Raw genomic sequence first — 22083 nt, 5'->3', positions numbered from 1 at the left:
TCCCGGAACCTGTCCTTGCCGCAGGTGCATCGCTTTCGTGTCTGTTAACTGGAGGGGCTGAGCTCAGGCAGAGTCACGTTTACTGACTTTACTCATTTATTTATTACTCATTTACTCATTTATTTATTATACAATATTCTTTCTGTGTGTATGCCTGAACGCCAGAAGAGGGCACCAGACCTCATTACAGATGGTTGTGAGCCACCATGTGGTTGCTGGGAATTGAACTCAGGACCTTTGGAAGAGCAGGCAATGCTCTTAACCACTGAGCCATCTCTCCAGCCCATGACAATCTTTTAAATGATATGTTTCTAAATTTATGTGGTGGAAGGCAGCCATGCGCTTTGTTCAGATCCTGGGATCCAGCCTTCCTTCTGAGCCGCCTGGACTCTCAATGGCATAGACAGGGGGTAGAAGCCGAGTCTTCAGCACAGTGTGAGGGATGCACCCTGAGGAGGACGCTGTGCCCTTTGTCCCATGAACTCGCTCTGCTCCTTGTTCACTGTCCTAGTCTTCCTCTCTAGGACACTCACATGCAACACAGGATTTTACCTTTTTTTGAGACAGAGTCTCACTAAGGTAACAAGCTATCCTGGAATTCACTCAGGCTGGCCTAGAACTCATAGAGATCAGCTTTCCTCTGCCTGCTAAGGGATGGGATTAGAGGTGTGTGCCACCACATCCAACTGGGTTTTCCTTTTGGTTTTAATGCAAAGAATAAACACCACAGAGAACTTTGTTTTATGCTAAGGATTGTGCATGCTAAGCAACGATTGTGCCATCGAAGGGCATTTTCAGCCTTAACAGATGTTTCTAAATATTCTATACAGCTCAGATCTGACCCACTTCCCAAGCAATATTCTAGATGGAGGAATTCCCATTTTTTTCTCTGTTCTATCTTGGAAGGGAAGTTGGCTGTCCTAGGTTCTCTATGCCCTCAGTTTCCCTTACTTGCCTTTTTACATACATTTCCTCGGCTCTCTGCTTCCTCCTACTTCCTTTCTATAGGTCTACATCTGTGAGCATCTGTAGTCCCCCCTTTCCTTGTTGACTTTGCTGCTGAACCCTGCCCCCATTGGACACAATGCTCTCTTCTTACAGTGAGAGTCAGTTGTATTTATTAAGGACGGTCCTCTGGGCCTGGCCTCCTTTCTAGCCAGCCAGATGCTGTAGGTCTGCTTGCTCAAAAGTCTTTATTTGGAAATAGCGACTTTTTCAGGACTTGGGCTTGAAGCCAGGGCCTTGCATGAGATTGCTAAGCACAGTTATCAAGCTATCTCCCCATCCAAGGATACAGCCATGTCTTCAGACCATTCCAATATTGGTGGATCATATACCACACTTTGAAAAACACGTTGATATAGTTCAAGTAAAATTTAGAAATTTGTTTTCTGTGTTGGAGGTTTAGCCGAGGGGTTCACATAGGCCCTGTACCTGCTCTATCCTTGAGACACACCTCAGAATGGGTTTCCTTTGAGACAGGGTTTCTCTGTGTATCCCTGGCTGTCCTGGAACTCACTTTGTAGACCAGGCTAGCCTCAAACTCAGAGATCCACCTGTTTTTGCCTCTTAAGTGCTGAGATTAAGAGTATGTACTACCACTGCCTGGCAGATTTTTCTTTTTCTTTCTTTCTTTTCTTTTTTTTTTTTTTTAAGAGATAGAGTTTTACTTTTTTTGTCCATTTGTCCTGAGCCCCTGGGGCTAAGGACTCTTGGCTTTTTGCCATTTTTAAAGTCTTCAAAGAATCTCTGATAAAGGCAGAAAGACTTAGTTCTTTGGATTTAATTTCTGCTTCCTTTCTCATTTAATTGCCTCCTTCCCTTCTGTTACTATTTATTGTTTCAATACCAATGACAAAGACTAATTGGAACTCATAGAGCAGTGGCCTAATTGGTCTCCTGGGCTCCAGGCCTGAGTAGTTTGAGCTTTGGACTCTCCCCTAACTGACCTTTGTTTTCCAAGACAAACTCTGTATGCAACCCCTCCTGCTAGCACCCTATGGACCTTAAGGCTAAGAGTTTTATTTCTTCATTTCTGAGATAACATATGAAGCATGTCAGAAAGCTAACTCTTAATTCTGGTTTCAACTATCTCTCTGACCCCTCTTTCCTCTGTTTCCAACCTTAGACCTGGCAGCCTTGGATTAAGAATCCATAAGTAGAGACTGGAGAGATGGCTCACTGGTTAAGAGCACTGGCTGCTCTTCCAGAAGATCTGAGTTCAATTCCCAGTGCCCATATGGGGCTCTTGAAAGACCAGTCCCACATTTTTTTCTGAGTCAAATTTGAAGCAAGTTTTAATTAAAATCTGGCCCAGACGATGGGCCCTAGCCGGGACCAGTTCATGGTTCCCAGGAAACAGTGATGAGTCATATTTTACTGAGGTGTATTAAAAACCAGAAGTCCACCATATTTCCCATCATGTTCTGCTGTGGCCAGTAGCCAGGCAGGAATCATAGGCGGGACAACCAGACTAGGAGAATTCTGGGAAGAGGAAAGGCAGATACACAGTCACCAGCCAGATTCAGAGGAAGCAAGATGAGAATGCCTTACTGAGAAAAGGTACCACGTCAAGTGGCTAAACATAAGAATTATGGGTTAATTTTAAGTTTTAGGAGCTAGTTTGTAATAAGCATGAGCAATAGGCAAAACAGTTTATAATTAATATAGGCCTCTGTGTGTTTATTTGGGGTTGAATGGCTGCAGGACCAGGTGGGACAGATACTTCCATCTACAATGTCCAGTCATGGGCAAGCATATCCTGACGCACTTCCTGCCTGTGTACCTCCCCGCTACGTCTAGTCAGGGACAAGCAGACATCATGAAGTATAACTTGCCAGTGTACCTCCTGCCCACATGTGATGAAGCATGTATGCTGCAGATGGGTCAAATAAAGACAGAACAAACAGAAAGCTGTTCTTAACTGTCTTAACTGCAGCCAGAACCCTTAACCTGCAAGGTCTATTTTTCCTGTTTGGGTCTCTCACTAACTTGCAAGGTATGTTGTTCTTGTTTTTGTCTCACAATGGCAGCCCACACTGTGTATAAATCTAGTTCCGAGGAATTCGACATCCTCTTCTGTGCTCCCTGGTGCCAGGCAAGAGGCATGCACACAGTGCACAGACACACATGCAGGCAAAACACCAACACATGAAACCAAATAATAAAACAAAAGAATCTGTCAGTATTCTCCATCTGGCATTACTGCTCAGTTCCTTCTTGCATTCTTTTCAGTATTAATCCACTCAAAATGAGTGTTTATGAAATGTCTGTAGTGCATAGACCCTGTTTGGGATGTGCGATTTTGATCTCTATACAGTCACAATGGAAAATTGGGGTTACCTCATTTTGTTAGGTATTTGTTTTCAATCCCATTGTCTCCTCTTTTCAACACAATGGCCTTCTCCATCTGACTCTGAGGAATAGGTGAAGCTGAAGCAGAGGAAGAAGTCAATAACCGTCCTGTACACCGCAGTGGGGGCGAGTCCTCAGATGAGCTGTCTCCAGATCCGCTGCAGAGCCCGCTTTACTTCTTGATTCTTCAGACTGTAGATGATGGGGTTGACCATGGGAGTGAGCACCGTGTAGAGCACAGAGAAGGCCTTCCGGAGCAGGGGAGGCATGTGGTCTGTTGGGGCCACATAGACCACAACGAGAGTGCTGTAGAACACTCCAACCACACTGAGGTGGGAGGAGCAGGTGGAGAAGGCTTTCTGTCGCCCATGGCCTAAAGGTATCCTCAGCACAGTCCTCAGGATGAAGATGTAGGATGTGACAATCAACATGAAGGGGATGAGCGTAAGGCAGCCTGAGATGCCGACTCCAGCTCCCCACATGATCCATACCTCCCCACAGAACAGCCCGACAACTGGGGCGAAGTCACAGAAGTAGTGGTCAATCACCCTGTTGCCTGGGCAGAGGGACAGAGGGGCTGCTAAGGCCAGAGTGAAGGCAGAGAAGAAGAAGCCACTGAGCCAAGCACCTGTGGCCAGGCAGCTGCAGGACCAGGTGCTCATGAGAGCGGGGTAATGAAGGGGATGGCAGATGGCCAAGTAGCGGTCATAGGACATGGCAGAGAGCATGAGACACTCAGCTGCAGCCAGTGAGGCAAACACGTAGAACTGGACGAGACAGCTGGCCAATGAGATGGTGTCCCCTCCTTCCAGGAAGCTCTGTAACAGCTGAGGCATGATGTTGGATGTATAGCCGATCTCCAGTAGGGAAAAGTGGCAGAGGAAGAGGTACATGGGTGTGTGGAGGGTCCTCGTGGAGGCCACAGCAAGCAAGATGAGGAGATTGCCACCGACTGTCACCACATAGATGGCTAGAAAGAGAGTGAAAGGGAGGAAGCCCAGGTGTTGCAGCTTGCCAAAGCCCACCAGGCTCAGCCAGGTGGTCTGGTTCTCATTGTCACCATATGACTTCCTCATGGAGATCCGAGGAAGAGAGACCTCAGAAGGGAAGAAGACTTCCAGTAGTAAGCAATGTTCTGTTAGGGCCACATCTCTGCTCTGCTTACTGCTTACAGCAAGTGTTGGAGAAGGCTTTATTGTCTCCTGTTAATTAAAGAGAAATCAATGCCCAATGAGTTTATACCAGTTACTCAAGACCGCTAGGACGGGTTTACTGTTTGAGCCCATTTACTTGGCTCCAAATCTCCTGCATAACATACTGTTCTATAGTGCTTTCCCGCAGACTTTTTCTTGGGGGCCGGATACATAGACATGAGAGAGCATCATAGCAGTGAACTGTGTACCTGGTGATCCTGGCTGAGTACCAATAGGAGGGGCACACCAGGTGGACTTTTTCTGCAAGGATAGGAATGCTGCCGTGGCAGAGATGGCCTTATTCTGAAGTCATGCATATTCCCAGTGCAGCAACACATTTCAAACTCTCTCTTTCTAAGAAGGTCAGATTGGTGGAATGGGGAGGCAGCTTAGTCAGCTTGCTGTTCTGAGTTTGATTCCCAGCAGCCACATGAAAGACATGCATTGTTGCACACCTGTAATCCTGTGTGCAGGTGCAGGGAGGGGGAGATAAGAGGACCCTTGGGATTTTTTGGTCAGCAATGCTAGCCAAATTAAAGCTCTCTAGGATCCGGGAGAGACCCTGCCCCACAAAAGATGAAAGCAATCTAGAAAGATCCTCAACATGTGTTTCCAACTTCCACATACATGTGCAATGCATGCCTGCACACACATGCACACACAACTGTACACACCTGCACATGAAAACCTGCACACGCACACACCTGAACCTGCATGCCTGCACACACACACACAACCACACACACCTGCACATGTAAACCTGCACATGCACACACCTGCACCTGCATGCCTGCACACACACACAACCACACACACCTGCACATGTAAACCGGCACACGCACACACCTGAACCTGCATGCCTGCACACACACATGCACACACAGCCACACACACCTGCACATAAAAACCTGCACACGCACACACCTGCACCTGCATACCTGCACACACACACCTGCACATGTGTGAACACACACACACACCTGCACATGTGGGCAAACACACACACACAGACACACACACAAGACTTGGGAAACCAGACAAGCCACTGTATCATTTACTCTGTGAGATTCCGTGTAGGTCTGAGTTAGTCTAGAACCTCCTCCCCTGGGAGGTTATTTGTTTTCCTGGACAAGTGGTTTGGTAATTCTGGAAATGTCTGTTGACAAACTGTGTTCAGGCTCTGGTCAGATGTGAGAATCTGGAGTCTTTACTGTTCTTGACTCCTCTCCTTTCTCTTCCACGTGCTATCCAAATGCCACATTTATCTCATCTAACTATGAGTTCTTTAGAAATTTCTACCCTAGAGTAGGCTGATTCTCTCATTGCAGAACTCTCTAGCACCAAATACAAGGAGGCTGACTGATAAGCACCCGTGGAAGGAAGAAGTAAATGAACAAATGGTCAAGTAAGATTCTGGTAAACTGCGGGGGAAAATCCTAATCTGTGACAATTATCACTTTAGTGGGAGAAAAGGCAGTCTTTTGAGACAAAGTATCACATTGTAGCCCAGTCTGGCCCTGAACTGACTCTGTGGTTTAGGCAGGCATTGGGTTTCTGGTGGTTCTCTTGTTTTAGCTTCTCAATGCTGGGGTTACATGCATAAGCCTCCTTGCTGGGTAGAAAAAGGCATTTAAGTGGGAGTCTAAAGACAGAAGGAATCTCACTACACACACACACACACACACACACTCACACACACACACACACACACTCACACACACACACACACACACAGAGAGAGAGAGAGAGAGAGAGAGAGAGAGAGAGAGAGAGAGGAACTAGAAAACTCAACCTGATATAGAGGCAACAGCTTTGAAGATAAAAATAGGACATTCTGTATCTGCAGAGGGCAGCAAGAGCACACGGCTTTTGTGCGCCTGCCTTGGTCCTTTGTTTTGCGCTGTTGGCTTACATCATGCAGACACAGGTCCAGTCACATAGTGGTAAAGAGACAAAGCATGCTGAGCACTTTCCAATGTATTTGAACACATTTACCTTCTATGTAGTAGTGGCTTCTAAAGGACCCAGGCAGGGAATTGAATTGAGACCGACACAGGACACTTGATTTGCCAGCGAGTTGGAACTAGTAAAACTGACCAACTGGACAACTGATCCCAAACTTCTCAGGTCTATACCCAGGACTGATGCTTTAGATAAAAAAAGTTACTAATGCCTTTTGGTAAATTTGATGTTGGGCCTTGGTGAGATTGTTATATTTTTAATATTGCTGTTTTAAAAATATTTATACTTATTTTATGTACCTGATTATTTTGACAGTGTGTATGTGTGTGTGCCCTCACATGCCTAGTGCACAGAGGAGGGCAAGGAACTCCCTGGGATTGAGGTTAAGGATGTTTTCAAGATAGTGTTTCTCTGTGTAACAGCTCTGGCTGTCCTGGAATTTGCTTTGTAAACCAGAGTGGTCTCGAACTCACAGAGATCCACCTGCCCCTGCCTCCTGAGTGCTGGGATTGAAGGCGTGTGTTACTATACCCAGATCTCCTGGTGAAGTTCTTAAATATATATTTTGTAGCATAGTTGTCTCACAAAGAATCACTAAGAGGTCTGTGATGCTGACCGTAGGAACCTTACATGATGTCCTTTACCAAGACTATTAGTGAGGAAGTAGATCAGAAGAAAGCTGTAGAAAGGGACATATTAATTTCCGTAAAGCTTCATGTAAAATGGAGAAGGTGTTCTAGACCTTATAACCTTCCCATATTTTATCAATGACTTCAGGAGGCTTTTAAATATGCATGATTTATAAATGTTCAGATAATATGAAACAAAGGGAGAACCAGTATTGCAGGCAATAGAATAATAATTCAAAGAAATCTTGCAATTTGAACCATGGAAAAAGAGTAAAATGAACAGGAGCATATTTTAAAAACTACATGTAAGCCTTAGCAATGAGTTTGAACAAGTATAAGAAAGGTAAGAATGGGTGTGGGAACACTGGTGTAAAGTAACTAGGATTTGGGCTGCAGAGATGGCTCGACAGTTGAGAGTGTAACTGCTCTTGTAGAGTTAGGGTCAGGGTGGTTTACAATTGCTGCAACTCCAGCTCCAAGGGATCCAGTACCTCTGGTGTGCATGCATACACACATACACACTCTACACACACACACATACTCTACACATATATACACACATACATACATATACTCACATACACACATACACACTTGCACACACACATAAACATATACCCACACATATATACACATACTCACTCGCATACACACATATTCACACATACACACATATACACATACTCCCATACACACATACTCACACATACACATACTCACATACACACACATACTCACACATACACATACTCACATACACACACATACTCACACATAAACACACATGCATACTCTACACACATACTTTACACATCTATACATACTCACACACAATCGCATACAAACACATACATATACACACATACACATATTCGCTTACACACATATCACACATACACACATATCACACATACACACATACACACACTCGCATACACACATATCACACATACACACATATACACATACTCACATACATACTCACACATACACATACTCACTCGCATACACACACATACTTACAATACTTACACATACACACTCGCACACATAATACTCTACACACATACACACATACATACACATACTCACTCACAATACACATACATATGCACATACACACTTGCACACACATACATACACATATATACACACACACACACATGAGTTAAAAATGAAAAAAATTACAAACAGTGGTTCGGGTCTGTTTGCCCATTATCATGATTTAGGACGTGAGAGCTGCCGACTGTGAAGACTCCATGAAGAATGTAGAAATATTCAACTAATGGAAGAATAAAAGCTGCGCTCAGCGGACCAAGGTGCTTCTATGATGACTGGGATAGATTTAAGTCTACACACACTCCTGTATAACACGACCCGGGGTACAGTGGTACCTGCCTGTCGTCTACAGAATTACTTCTGCTTATGAAAATAGGGCGACACGCAGGGCACAGGACCAGAGTGGAGGGAGCGGAGTTTCCATCTCTGGCCTCCAGAAGCTTGTTGGCAAAGAGAGGCCGTATCCACTGGACTCACGTAGGAAAATATATGTCATTCTCCCTTGTCCATCTGCCTAAGCTGGGCCAGGGAGCTGGGCTTCTGTGGGCAGAGAGCATTGTTAGCCCAGATGAAGTAGATAGTCAGAGGTGGGGGCTGACCTGTTCTTCAGGCTGAGGCCAATGGCTGCTCTTTTGGTTGTCTTTACCCCGGGACTCAACTCTTCTGCCAGCGGACAACTCTGTGGGCTTCCTGCTTCTCTCTCATCCAGCCCTGGAGCGCTCATGGAAGACCAACAAGGTCTCTGTTCTGTATGCACTGCTGCAGGAATTGCTGCCCTTTATAGAGCAGGGTGGCATCCCTCCCGTGTGGAGAAGATGCGGAGCTTGGTGCCAGCTGCAGCAGCTGCTTTTGTGCTTTGGTTCTAGGGGATGCTTTAGCTCTCAAGGGACTGTATGCTGGTTTCACCTGAACGCAATAACCAGTCGTGTCTGAGCTCAGGGAAGACTGGCGAACATAGGATGGCGAGTTCTGTAAAATGGCTCAGTGGGTAAAGACACCTGCCTCCAAGCCTGACAACCTGAATTATTTCCCAGAGTCCACACGGTAGAAGGTGAGAATGGACTCCCTCAAGCTAGACTATAACTTTCATATTAGTGCTGTGGCACACACACACACACACACACACACACACACACACACACCCAACCACACACACACATAGACACAGACTGTAAATGAATTCAAAAGCTTTAATTAAAGTAGACATTTAGCAAATACTTTTTGCCCCAGAGAGCAAACATGAACTTATCTGGTGACAAATCAATTCTCAGAATCAACCTTAAGAGGAAGTGTGACGTGTGTTGTGATCTGTTCTTGCACTACTGGAATGGATCAGCTGACTGTGCCCAGAAGGGCTGTGTTAACAGTCTGGCGTGGGTTAGAAACCTTGTCCTGCTTTGGTCTTTTATCAAGGAAGACGGTGGGTGAAAATGGCTATATAATCCTGAAGATAACTTGTTCTGTTTAATTTGATAGATTATCATAACTCCAAGTCAGGCTTCTTCACAGAATCAATAACACATAGCTAAATGACAGCTAGGAATAGGGAACTATAGAGCGAGTCCCTGCTGTATGACAGCAGGTGACTGTAGCAGGAGGAGGCGGGGCCGGCAGGTCGGTAGCAGGAGGCGGGGCCGGCAGGTCTGTAGCAGGAGCTAGGTTGTTTCTTCCTGGAAGCCTTGTACAAGTGTCTCATTTTGGTAGAAGGGCAGGGTAGAGAGCTCTGGATGGGAAAAAGGGGACAAGGACGGAAGTAACGAGCCTATTTTCTTTAAGAATAAAATACAGAGATGTGGGTCTTGGATTATGTGAGTAGCCTGAGGGAGACACAGGCCAGGGTCTTTTCTTGAGGAAGGAATGCTAGTGTTTATTGGCTTACAGTTTATGGCAATAGTGATAAAAAATAGGCAACTTGTGCTTAAAAGTTTTAATTTTAGTACATTTTCTGAAATGTTGTATGTGAATTCAAAGAATAAATGAAGGATCTCTATGTTGTTTTTTAAGCCTTGAATTGTTTTTGTATAAACGTGTATCATAACACTAATTAATCCAATAAATGCTTATAGGCACAGAGCATAAACCCACACAATATCTAGTAGGATAAGTATTTAGTACTTTACCCTAAATATGCTTTATTAACGGGACCATAATTTTCTCTGAGAGCTCTTTGCTCTTAGAGGCAGACTTCCCAATTGTGTCTGGTTTGACCGCATTTGGTCAGCTTCTTCTATCTTTCTTCTCAACTCATTGATAAAAGTCTCAGGAGCCAGGCGGTGGTGGCGCAAGCCTTTAATCCCAGCACTCGGGAGGCAGAGGCAGGTGGATCTCTGTGAGTTCGAGGCCAGCCTGGTCTACAAGAGCTAGTTCCAGGACAGGCTCCAAAGCTACAGAGAAACCCTGTCTCGAAAAAAACCAAAAAAAGAAAAAAAAAGTCTCAGGAGGGGATAGAGGGAGTATAAAAACAGAGCAAAATAATGGTGCTAAAAATATGCTTTGCTGAATCTTTCTTTTGCACTAGATGCTCAGAGGCCTTTACAGACCTCTGATCCTAACCCTGTCTAATCCTGACCCCCAGGAGGTGACATATTTTATATATATATATATATATATATATATATATATATATATATATATATATATCAGGAAGCTACATGTAAGGGGTCAAAGTCACTGTCCAGAATCACACAGTTAGAAAGTAGTGGAGCTAGAATCCAAACCAGATGTCTCTGGAATGAGTTTCCTTGTTAGATAACAGAGACAGGGAAATAGAAGACACCAAGGAAACGACCAAGGCCATGATGGGTTGCCCAGGAAAAAGTCAGTTCATGGAAACTCTCTTCAGATGTTGGCTACCTCCTGATTAGAGCATTGTAGGGCAGACACAGAGGAGCAGAATCACATGGACTGCAAGTTGACTTGTCTTCTGCAGGTTGATGGCCAACATTTTATCCTGGAAGAATGTCTAAAGTACCTATAATGGAACAATGGTCTCTGTCATCAGCAGTCTCAATACGGCACCCTCACAACATGTCACTGTGAGCAGTAAACTTCCTGATAAGCTCTGGAAGTTGCTCTGGTCACAAAATGTGCTTTCAGAAGGCCACGTGAACTATTGCCTAGATTCAGAACAGGATTGGAAGACATGAAATAAAAATAAAGTATTGGTGTGGAATGATTGACGATCCTATCTGCTGGGAATATTTCTTAGGACGAGCCTCTCCGCTGACACAAATGATTCCAATCAGATGAAATTAGACCGAATAAAAGATGCCCATGTTTACTGCAGCGCTACCAGATGGCACTGGGAAAGCGTGGTGAGGAAAAGGGAGAGAGGGGGAGACCATGCGAAACCCAGAGACCACATGTACATTCTCTGGGGGGCAGCCTAAGTAGCCTGTGGGAGTGGTCCTGACCCTCCCTGGGGAGAAGTCACCACTTGGCAGGCTTTCCGGGAGGTGGAGTCTGGACCAAGGCAGCTCCCAGGGGAGAGGGCTTGAAATGGAGCTTCCTGCTCCATTCCAAAGATGGGTGCCAGGGGCTGGGATGAGGCCCCCAAATATAATATTGTCCTTTATGAAGAGAGTTAGGTAGCCAGGGGAAAAATGTCTTTCAACTAGTCTTAACAGTGGGAATGGGGATGTCTCTGACTCTTGCCTGCTCTTGGGACCCTTTCCTACTGGATTGCCTCTTTTAGCCTTCATATAAGGGTGTGTGTCTAGTCTTACTGCATCTTGTTATGCTGTGTTTAGCTGACATCCTGGGAGACCTGTTCTTTCCTGAAGGGAAATGAAGGAGTGGATCTGGGAGAAAGGGGATGTGGGGGGGAGTAATTGGGAGGGGAGATGGAAAGGAAAACTGCAGTTGGGATGTATTATATGGAAGAAGAATTAATAAAAATGAATAAATAAATAAAAATTAAAAATAAAAATCTGTGCCAAATTAAAAAAAATCATGTGTCATTAGCACATGTAAGTCAAAACTATTATTTGAATGTAGATTCCTTGTAGGATTTCATATGCATGCTTTCTACATAGCCACAACTAGCAGACATACATGCGAAGCCTGATATTCACTTTATTGTTATTATTATTTTGTTTTTTTGAGATAGGGTTTCTCTGTAGCTTTGGAGCCTGTCCTAGAACTAGCTCTTGTAGACCAGGCTGGTCTCGAACTCACAGAGATCCGCCTGCCTCTGTCTCCCGAGTGCTGGGATTAAAGTTGTGCGCCACCACCGCCTGGCGTAATCTACTGCTAATAATTAATCCTTAGACTGCTGGAAAAACTCTGACAGCCTGCTCTTATTCTCCTGGGCTTACAACTTTATATTTCTTTATTTCTCCGCTCCTATTTCTGGAACATGTCTATACTTATTCTTGGACTCTTCAGTATAATTTTCCTGAATTATGAAATAAAGTGGAACAGAATGGGAATATTTATTTATTTATTTATTTATTTATTTAAGATTTCTGTCTCTTCCCCGCCACCGCCTCCCATTCCCTCCCCCTTCCCCAATTAAGTCCCCCTCCCATGTCAGCCCAAAGAGCAATCAGGGTTCCTTCCCTGCCCTGTGGGAAGTCCAAGGACCACCCACCTCCATTCAGGTCTAGTAAGGTGAGCATCCAAACTGCCTAGGCTCCTACAAAGCCAGTACGTGCAGTAGGATCAAAAACCTGGCTTTCAGGTGTTTGCTCCAAATGGCAACCCCAGCTCTCAACTTGGTACCATTTCCTTTCAAACCACTGTGTCAGAGGGCAAAGTATGGAGCAGAAGCTGGACTTGGTTCCCGGACGTCCACGAAAGGTGGCTACTGGTTTTAGAAACACTAACTTTTTCTGATAGAATGAGCAGGCATTTCTAGGATATCTTTGAAGAAATCCAGAAAGTGTGTGATAAATACCTTTCCCTCTCTGACTCAGATCACAGCCTCTGTGTGAAGGTTGCTCACTAACTCCCCCATCCCCCCTTGGAAAGGAGATTTGGGCAGGAGCCTTCCTTACTGGCTGGCCATTCTTACGTCTTTCCATTTCTTCCTCTTTCAGGGCTGTGATTGTTGTCTGTTGTTCCCCCTCCAGGAACTGATGTCTCCCTCTGAATGTCTACAATTGTTCCCATTAGCCTCAGGTTGTCCCACTTTTACAAACATTTCTAGGGAAATGATGGTTTCTCTTGCCTGGGGCACAGTTAGCTGTGATTCCTGGATCTTATATTGCTTTTTATTGCTTGCCAGGAATGGTAGAGATGCAACTGTGTAACAGGCAGGTGGAAGTGTCTGAACGTGCTGAGCCCCTGTGGTCCCTAAGACTCTGGGCTACCATTTCACTCCGTTGTAAATACATAGCCCAGGGCCAGAGACATTTTATACAGACACCACTATTTGGAAGATGCCACCAGGTCTAACTCTTCTGTGTCCTATTCCTGTGTGGTCCAAGGTCGTCCCCCACACTTGCTCACATTCTCCAGGAGACTTGCTCAGGGGGATGGAATTCTTGTCCTTGTCACCTATTCTTCCAGTACCTCTGGCAGCGGGTGCTGAGTTTCTGAGCATGTGCCCCTCTCCATCCAGGCGTTTCTGCTCATCTTATTTTCCCAGGTCCTCCATACGAGTTTCATTCACGTCATGCTTTTTTCTTTTTCTTTCTTATCTCTCTCTCTCTCTCAGACAGTTTTTTTTTAATAGCCTTGGCTATCCCAGAAATTCCCAGAAATTGCTATGCAGACAGGCTGGCCTCAAACTCAGAGATCCACCTGCCTCTGCCTCCCGAGTACTGGGATCAAATGTGTGTGCCACCACAGCCTGGCTCCATTCACGCTGTGTTATACACTGGTTACCCTGAATAGAAGGGATGAGATTAACTGACAAGAATTTCATTGACCTGAAGACTTACAGGTAATAACAAGTTGGAAGGCTTTCAGTTTTTAAGTCTTAGGTGGTGTGGTTAGGATGGAAACCTCAGGATATGTAAGAAATCAAGTTTATCGATTTTTCCAATCTAAGGATTAGCACAGGCTTGAAGTCGGTCAACTATTACCGATATCATGAGTGTAGTGCTTGATGCCAGCAAGTTACAGGAATCACTTAGAACTAGTGTCAGGGCAGACTTCATAGCTGACTGAGGACTCAAAAATATCCTCCATGACTTGGACCACCCTTTTCTAACTGTCTGTGGCCCACCCTGGGGTTATGAATAAGCTACTTCACAAGAACGATGTTATTATGAAATTAGACTTGGATCAACCCAATGTCTTAATTAATGCCAACGCAGCATCTAGTTTCTTATGGGAGAGGTGATTAGGGTAGGGGAGCTTGGCAATGGCTCATAGGATAGCTAGATATTTCATACAAATTTTTCAAATTGTCTGCCTTCCTCCATAAGAAGTCGTAGGATCCAAGTTGTTGTATTAGATTTTCATGTCCTCTGTCGCTATGCTGCCTCTCTTTTTTCTGAGGCCCTCAGCTGTGAGCCACAATGTCAAGGGGTTCTTCCTGGATTTCCTCCATGGCTAGGTGGCCAGAAAAATGCCAACTTTGATCCTAGGATGTGATAACTCCCTTTCCACAGTCTGTGTGTGTAGGGGTAAGAATGGAGGTGGCTGTGAACCCTGACTGTTTTCCAGTTGTCTCTCTTGTGGTGTCTCTGAAACCTCTTTCTTCTTAAGTAGGCCAGGGACATGCTGCTTCCTAGAACTGACCCTGGAAGAAAGGAAAGGTTTCCAAAGCTGAGTGAGAAGCAAGACCACGTGCGGAACAGTCTGGGCAGAGAACAATGCTCGGTATTGACTAGATAGAGGAAGAGGGAGAGGAAAGCGAGGGTGACACGGAGCAAGGAAGCTGGCAGGCTCGGCATTTCCACTCTGGCACACGCACGTCCTCTTCACCATCTTCCTAGATACCAGGTGCCAGGGATCGAGAGGTTGTCGTCGTAAATAAAAGCAGGTGCAGCTGAGTAGCGTCTGCCTTTCAGGATCCGGGAGCAGCCAAAATGATGCGTTTTGTTCCTTTGTTCCTAGTGTGCATCTTGTTCCCTGCCATTCAGGCCACGCAGCTTACAAAATGTGAGGTGTACCGGGCTGTGGAAGACATGGACGGCTACGAAGGCATCTCTGCGCTTGAATGTGAGCTCATTACTCTCCCTTTGGCTTCATCCGGGTCCTCGCCTCTCTCTCCTCAGCGCCATCCTCTTCCTGTCTCCTCTGCTTTCACTCAGTCATCTCCTTGTCGTCTTCTCGCTCTTCTCCCTCTGTTCCGGTTCTCTTTTATTCAGGATGTTTTCCTGTCATTCCTTTCTCCCTTTGTCTGATGGTTCTCACTTCATCAAGGTGCTTTGTACTTCACTCCTCTCGGAGATTGACTGCGAAGCCTTTGTTTTCTTCCGGGAATCTAGTCTCTCAATTACGCTGTTACTGCAAGTCTTTGTGAACCATCTTTCTTCTCTCTCCCTCAGGGACCTGCGTTATATTTCACAGCAGCGGTTATGACACACAAGCAAAGGTCAACAACAAGGGCGGCACAGAGTACGGACTCTTCCAGATCAGCAACAAACATTGGTGCAAGAGTAGCGAGGTCCCCGAGTCTGAGAATATCTGTGACATTTCCTGCGACGGTGAGTAACCTCCTTCACCTACCCTGCTCTCCTGTTTTCCTTGGAGGCCATCTACTGTTTGGTACCCAGCACATCTCAGAAGTCACTGCTCTAAGAACTGTGTGACTTGAAGTGATGATGCTTAGTAAGAAACTGGTCCCTGGTCATGATCTCCACATGCCCAGAATTCCCCCACCCCATCAGAAAGTTCAGGGAGTGGTAATCAGTTGGTGAGTCTTGAAGTCTGCATTTCCAGGGTCGGATGAAGCTGATGACTTCAGAGGCATCCCAGGGAATGGAAGGAAACCTAGATTGGCCTTTTCATATTGAAAGTCACTAGGCCAAACCTTCAGCTCAGAACAGGACCCCTGAATCCAAGGAATAGAGGAACTCCTCCCCATTCTGAGCTGTGCTTCTTAGCTGTCTTGTTTCTTCCTGCACTCTGCTAGACTTGCTGGATGATGACCTTACCGATGACAAAATGTGTGCTAAGAAGGTTCTGGCCATCAAAGGAATCGACTACTGGTAAATTATGTCTTCTGTCTCCTGAGAGCAATGCATTCTTCGCTGCTTGTGTCCCCTGACCATTTAATCTTGGGTAGACTCTCCAAAACAAAGCTCATCCAAGGGTCCATTTTTTAAAAAAATGCTCCTTTGTGTCATTCCTGTGTGACAAGTTTCCTGGTTTGAAGTTCCCTATTGGAAGGCTGATGTCCAGGTCTCCCTTCCCCTGCCCGGTTCTTAGCCTTAAAGCAAGCCCTTGGTATCATTACACATATTTTCTGGATCTGCACTTTCCTGGCTTTATTATTATTATTATTTTAATGAGTCCTATTCCTTTTAGAAGTCCTTTCCATGTATCTCAGAATTTCTATTTCTTGTCTGCATCTTTCACCTCACCCTGAGGAAGAAGCTAAATTTAACTTTATGCTAAGACCCTGCCAGTAAGAGGGGAGAAAGTGTGTGTGTGTGTGTGTGTGTATGTGTGTATGTGTGTGTGTGTGTGTGTGTGCATGTGTGCACAAGTGTTTGGTAATTGAGCAAAGTACAATGATATACATGTATGAAAATATCATAATGGAATCAATGTCATAATGGAACTCATTATTGGACACAGAAAGTTAAAAAGGAAGTTCCAGTTATCCAACCCATTTTGTCTGTTTTCCCATGAACAGGTTGGCTCACAAGCCTATGTGCTCTGAGAAGCTGGAACAGTGGAGCTGCAAGAAGCTGTGAGCTCCTTATGTCCTTGCTGCTCCTGTCACGTGTTCTGGAACACCTCTTCCCTAAGGCTGCCTCAGTTTGGCTCTTTCTATTACCCTGAGAATGACCTGTCTCTGAGCCCTGCACCCTGTGGTGACACCACTGGACTCTTAAGGACTATTGTCAAAGGGTGTGTGACTGGAGCAATGGACTGCAGACCCTTGCTCAGTGATGGTGAGGAGCTTGATGGCATTTTCACCAAAGCAAGAGAGTCCTCTTCTGTTCTAAATAAAGGGCCTGGCCTGATGTGCCTGTCACCAGTATAACGGTCAAAATAAAGGAAAGGCGAAGTGTGTACTTTTTGGCCCCTGCTAAGGTATGTCGCTAAACAAACACACCACATGCAACAGAGTTAGTGCAGGAGGTCTATTGGTGGGGGCAGGGAGAGAGGGAAAGGGCGTGTCAAAGTGGGGGATGTGAGAGAGACAGACAGACAGACAGACAGAGAACAGGGAAGAGATAAGCAGAAGAGAAGCAAGAGACAGAAGAGAGGAGCACGAGGCAAAAGAGCCAGCTGGGTCTGGAGGGCACATTCATTTTATTTTTACCTTATTTATTTAATTATTTATTTATGTTTTCCAAGACAGGGTTTCACTGTAGCTTTGCAGCCTATCCTGAAATTAGCTCTGTAGACCAGGCTGGCCTTGAACTCACAGAGATCTGCCTGCCCCTGCACCCCAAGGGCCGGGATTAAAGGTGTGTGCTGCCACCCCGCCCGGCTCTGGTGGGCACTTTTCTTTATTTATTTTTTATTTATTTATTTTTTTGTAGGCTCAATGTCCTTTATTTATGGCTAGAATTCACTTATGAGTGAGTACATACCATATTCATCTTTTTGGGTCTGGGTTATCTAACTCAGTAAAGTGTTTTCTATTTCCATCCATTTGCATGCAAAATTCAAGATGTCATTGTTTTTTACCGCTGAGTAGAGCTCTAAAGTGTATATATGACACACCTTCTTTATCCATTCTTCTATTGAGGGGCACCTAAGTTGTTTCCAGGCTCTGGCTATTACAAATAATGTTGGCTATGAACATAATTGAACAAATGCTTTTGTAGTATGATTGGGCATCTCTTGGGTATATTCCCCAAAGTGGAATTGCGAGATCCTGAGGTAGGTTGACTCCCAATTTCCTGAGAAACCGCCACACTGATTTCCGCAGTAGTTGTACAAGTTTACATTCCCACCAACAAAGAATGACATGCACAAAATTTAAGTCCAGATGGATTAAAGACCTCAATATTAATCTGAACACACTGAGCCTGATAGAAGAGAAATTGGGAAGTAGTCTGCAACACATGGGCACTGGAGACCACTTCCTATGTAATGCGTACATATCAGCTCAGAAAGTCTTAGACATCTCTTTTTGAATTAAATTTCACAGCATCCATTTTCACACCAAGAATCCACTTCTCTAAATACACTCTTACCAGTTCCACCTTCTTCTCTGGCTTTACTTCCTATACGGGATACTTAATGCTCACCTGAATCATCTATGACAAACTTTCTGATGTGTGTGTACAGCTCCTGACACCATGAAATTCAGTCTTGTGGGATAAATACACAGCACAACTCTGAGATAAAGGTTTGAGGCTCTGTAACATCATCCCTTTTCTTTTTTTTTAATTTATTTATTTATTAAGGATTTCTGCCTCCTCCCCGCCACCGCCTCCCATTTCCCTCCCCCTCCCCCGATCAAGTCCCCCTCCCTCATCTGCTCGAAGAGCAATCAGGGTTCCCTGACCTGTGGGAAGCCCAAGGACCGCCCACCTCTATCCAGGTCTCGTAAGGTGAGCATCCAAACTGCCTAGGCTCCCCCAAAGCCAGTACGTGCAGTAGGATCAAAAATGGTGGGCACTTTTAAAGGCTGCTCAGGTTGCACAGCTGAAGGTGGAAGGCATCTGATGACAGGTGATGATGTAACTGTCAGAGGGCAGAGGCAGGCTGCAGCAGGAAGCCACGGCTCCCCCCTTTTGTTTATTATAAAAAGATGAGGAAATAGATAGGGGTAGCTGGTGAGGTGGGAATGGGTGGGGCACCATGTTTTCTAGACTGCTTCCTGTTATCTGGGGGCTTGGCATTTATGGGGACCTGGGAGAGTCCTGGGATAGCTGGCTGTTTCAATCACTGTCCAGGCTGTGGGACTGTTTGGTGCTAGGAAATTGCAGGTCTAGTTGAAGCAACCTGTGAGACTGGACCACTTGGGGGTAGCCATTCTGAAGATGCTCAGGATGCAGGTTTTGAGGGGAACCTTTCAGGATGTTGGCAGAAAATAAAGTTAAGAAGGTTTTAGGAGGAAATTTTTTCTTAGGTTCTGGTAGTTGAGCGGGGTGGGGGTCCCAAGACCAGGGAAAGGTGGGGGAGATCCCACTCCCAGGAACAGGCAGTAGGTAGGGAAACTTAGGCTGTTGATTGACAGCTCTTCTCTGGAGTCCATTTGATGACCTCCTCGAAGCTGGAGCTTACCAGAATTTTCTGAGTTTAAACAAAGAAACATTTTAGACACATTAGCATCCCCATTGTTTGTAATCCGCACTGAAATCCACTTTGTAGAAAAGGAAGTAGACTCCTGCCTCTGAATTACAGGGGACCCAAAAATGATGCTGGTTAAAAGCCATAAACACACGTTATTGTTTGTCATAGCCAGAACCTGGAGACAATCTAAATGGCCCTCGACCGAAGTATCTATAAAGAAAATGTGGTACAAAAAAATAACGACCTCTTGAATTTTGCAGGAAAATGGATGGAGCTAAAAAACATTATTTTGAGTGAGGTAACCCAGACACAGAAAGACAATTATCACATGTACTCACTCATAGGTGGTGTTTAAACATAAAGCAAAGAAAGCCAGCCTACAAACCACAATCCCAGAGAAGTTAGACAACAATATGGAAACTAAGAGAGATTTACATGGATCTAATCTACATGGGAAGTAGAAAAAGACAAGATCTCCTGAGTAAATTGGGAGCGTGGGGACCCTGAGGGAGGGTTAAAGGGGGAGGGTAGAGTCATAGAGTCAGAGAAAAATGTAGAGCTCAATAAAAATCAATAAAAAAATCTAATGCAAGCAAGTATACACTGAAAGTCCTAAATTAAAGCCAAAAAAAAAAAAGCATGAACACTCTTTCCTCTGTCCAGAAGACTGGGTATATATAGATTAAACTTGTTTTTAGCACAATGAAAAACTTGTTTTTAGCACAATGAAAAGCGTTTTTAAGTCTATACTAAAAAAAAAAAAACAAAAACCCAAAGGGACCAGGCAGTGGTTGCGCATGCAACTTTAATCCCAGCACTCAGGAGGCAGAGGCAGGTGGATCTGCATGAATTTGAGGCCAGCCTGGTCTACAGAGTGAGTTCCAGGACAGGCTCCAAGTTACACAGAGAAACCCTGTCTGCCCCCCCCCAAAAGAATGGTGAGAGAAAGAAAGAGAGACTAGGAATATGCCCTGCATATTTTTTTTATTTTTTAATGGCTCATTCATATTTTATTTTATCTGCATTGGTGCATTTCTGCATGTGTGTCTGTGTCAGAAGCCCTGTAATTGGCGTTACAGGCAGTTGTGAGCTGCCATGTGGGTGTTGGGAATTGAACCCAGGTTCTCTGGAAGAGTAGCCAGTGTTCTTAACTGCTGAGACATCTCTCGAGCCCCTTCCTACATAGTCTTAAGACTGATGATTCTGGGCTGTGTCACAGATACTGGGCTGTGACAATCAGCGCCACAGTTCTGGCTGTGTCAGACACCTTTGCGTTATTACTACGGAATGCTTGAGATGGTGCTCTTACCAAGAAACAAATTTATTATCTTCATAATCTTGGAGATTCAGAGTTTAAGATTTGAGGCTCCCACTGGTGTTGCTTCTGGTGAGGATGGTGGGGGCAGTGCACATTGCAGGACTAAACATGAGATCAAATGTGAGAGATGGTGGGGGCAGTGCACACTGCAGGACTAAACATGAGATCACATGTTAGAGATGGTGGGGGCAGTGCACACTGCAGGACTAAACATGGGATCACATATTAGAGATGGTGGGGGCAGTGCACACTGCAGGACCACACACGGGATCACATATTAGAGATGGTGGGGGCAGTGCACACTGCAGGACTAAACATGAGATCACATGTTAGAGATGGTGGGGGCAGTGCACACTGCAGGACTAAACATGAGATCACATGTTAGAGATGGTGGGGGCAGTGCACACTGCAGGACTAAACATGAGATCACATGTTAGAGATGGTGGGGGCAGTGCACACTGCAGGACTAAACATGAGATCACATGTTAGAGATGGTGGGGGCAGTGCACACTGCAGGACTAAACATGAGATCACATGTTAGAGATGGTGGGGGCAGTGCACACTGCAGGACTAAACATGGGATCACATGTTAGAGATGGTGGGGGCAGTGCACACTGCAGGACTAAACATGAGATCACATGTTAGAGATGGTGGGGGCAGTGCACACTGCAGGACTGCACAGGGATCACATGTTAGAGATGGTGGGGGCAGTGCAGACTGCAGGACTGCACACGGGATCACATGTTAGAGATGGTGGGGGCAGTGCACACTGCAGGACTGCACAGGGATCACATGTTAGAGATGGTGGGGGCAGTGCACACTGCAGGACTAAACATGAGATCACATGTTAGAGATGGTGGGGGCAGTGCACACTGCAGGACTAAACATGGGATCACATGTTAGAGATGGTGGGGGCAGTGCACACTGCAGGACTAAACATGAGATCACATGTTAGAGATGGTGGGGGCAGTGCACACTGCAGGACTGCACAGGGATCACATGTTAGAGATGGTGGGGGCAGTGCAGACTGCAGGACTGCACAGGGATCACATGTTAGAGATGGTGGGGGCAGTGCACACTGCAGGACTAAACATGAGATCACATGTTAGAGATGGTGGGGGCAGTGCACACTGCAGGACTAAACATGAGATCACATGTTAGAGATGGTGGGGGCAGTGCACACTGCAGGACTGCACAGGGATCACATGTTAGAGATGATGGGGGCAGTGCACACTGCAGGACTAAACAT

The 22083-nt window shown here is 45.3% G+C and overlaps 2 protein-coding genes across 2 annotated transcripts; one reads left to right on the top strand and one right to left on the bottom strand.

Annotated features, from left to right (window-relative positions):
* Window positions 1-3488: 3488 nt before the first annotated feature.
* Window positions 3489-4430, bottom strand: LOC142844101 (olfactory receptor 11A1-like). Its single transcript, XM_075962414.1, has one exon. It carries the CDS (start codon window positions 4428-4430, stop codon window positions 3489-3491), a length of 942 nt encoding a protein of 313 aa, XP_075818529.1.
* A 10747-nt stretch (window positions 4431-15177) lies between these two features.
* On the top strand, window positions 15178-17066 carry Lalba (lactalbumin alpha). The gene is made up of 4 exons (XM_075963544.1): window positions 15178-15310; window positions 15640-15798; window positions 16227-16302; window positions 16953-17066. The coding sequence occupies exons 1-4, from the start codon at window positions 15178-15180 to the stop codon at window positions 17011-17013; spliced, it is 429 nt and encodes a 142-aa protein (XP_075819659.1). The 3' UTR covers window positions 17014-17066.
* Window positions 17067-22083: the final 5017 nt, after the last annotated feature.

The sequence above is a fragment of the Microtus pennsylvanicus genome, chromosome 2, assembly GCF_037038515.1.
Source record: "Microtus pennsylvanicus isolate mMicPen1 chromosome 2, mMicPen1.hap1, whole genome shotgun sequence".
NCBI classification, from domain to species: Eukaryota; Metazoa; Chordata; class Mammalia; order Rodentia; family Cricetidae; genus Microtus; species Microtus pennsylvanicus.
This window is presented reverse-complemented; position numbering and strand designations above follow the sequence as displayed.

Excerpts from the sequence above, each read along its gene's own strand:
- LOC142844101 (XM_075962414.1), bottom strand. The coding sequence starts at position 4,430 with ATGAGGAAGTCATATGGTGACAATGAGAACCAGACCACCTGGCTGAGC.
- Lalba (XM_075963544.1), top strand. The coding sequence starts at position 15,178 with ATGATGCGTTTTGTTCCTTTGTTCCTAGTGTGCATCTTGTTCCCTGCC. Across the intron at positions 15,799-16,226 it reads CTGTGACATTTCCTGCGACG|ACTTGCTGGATGATGACCTT; the intron begins GTGAGTAACCTC and ends GCACTCTGCTAG. Across the intron at positions 16,303-16,952 it reads ATCAAAGGAATCGACTACTG|GTTGGCTCACAAGCCTATGT; the intron begins GTAAATTATGTC and ends TCCCATGAACAG.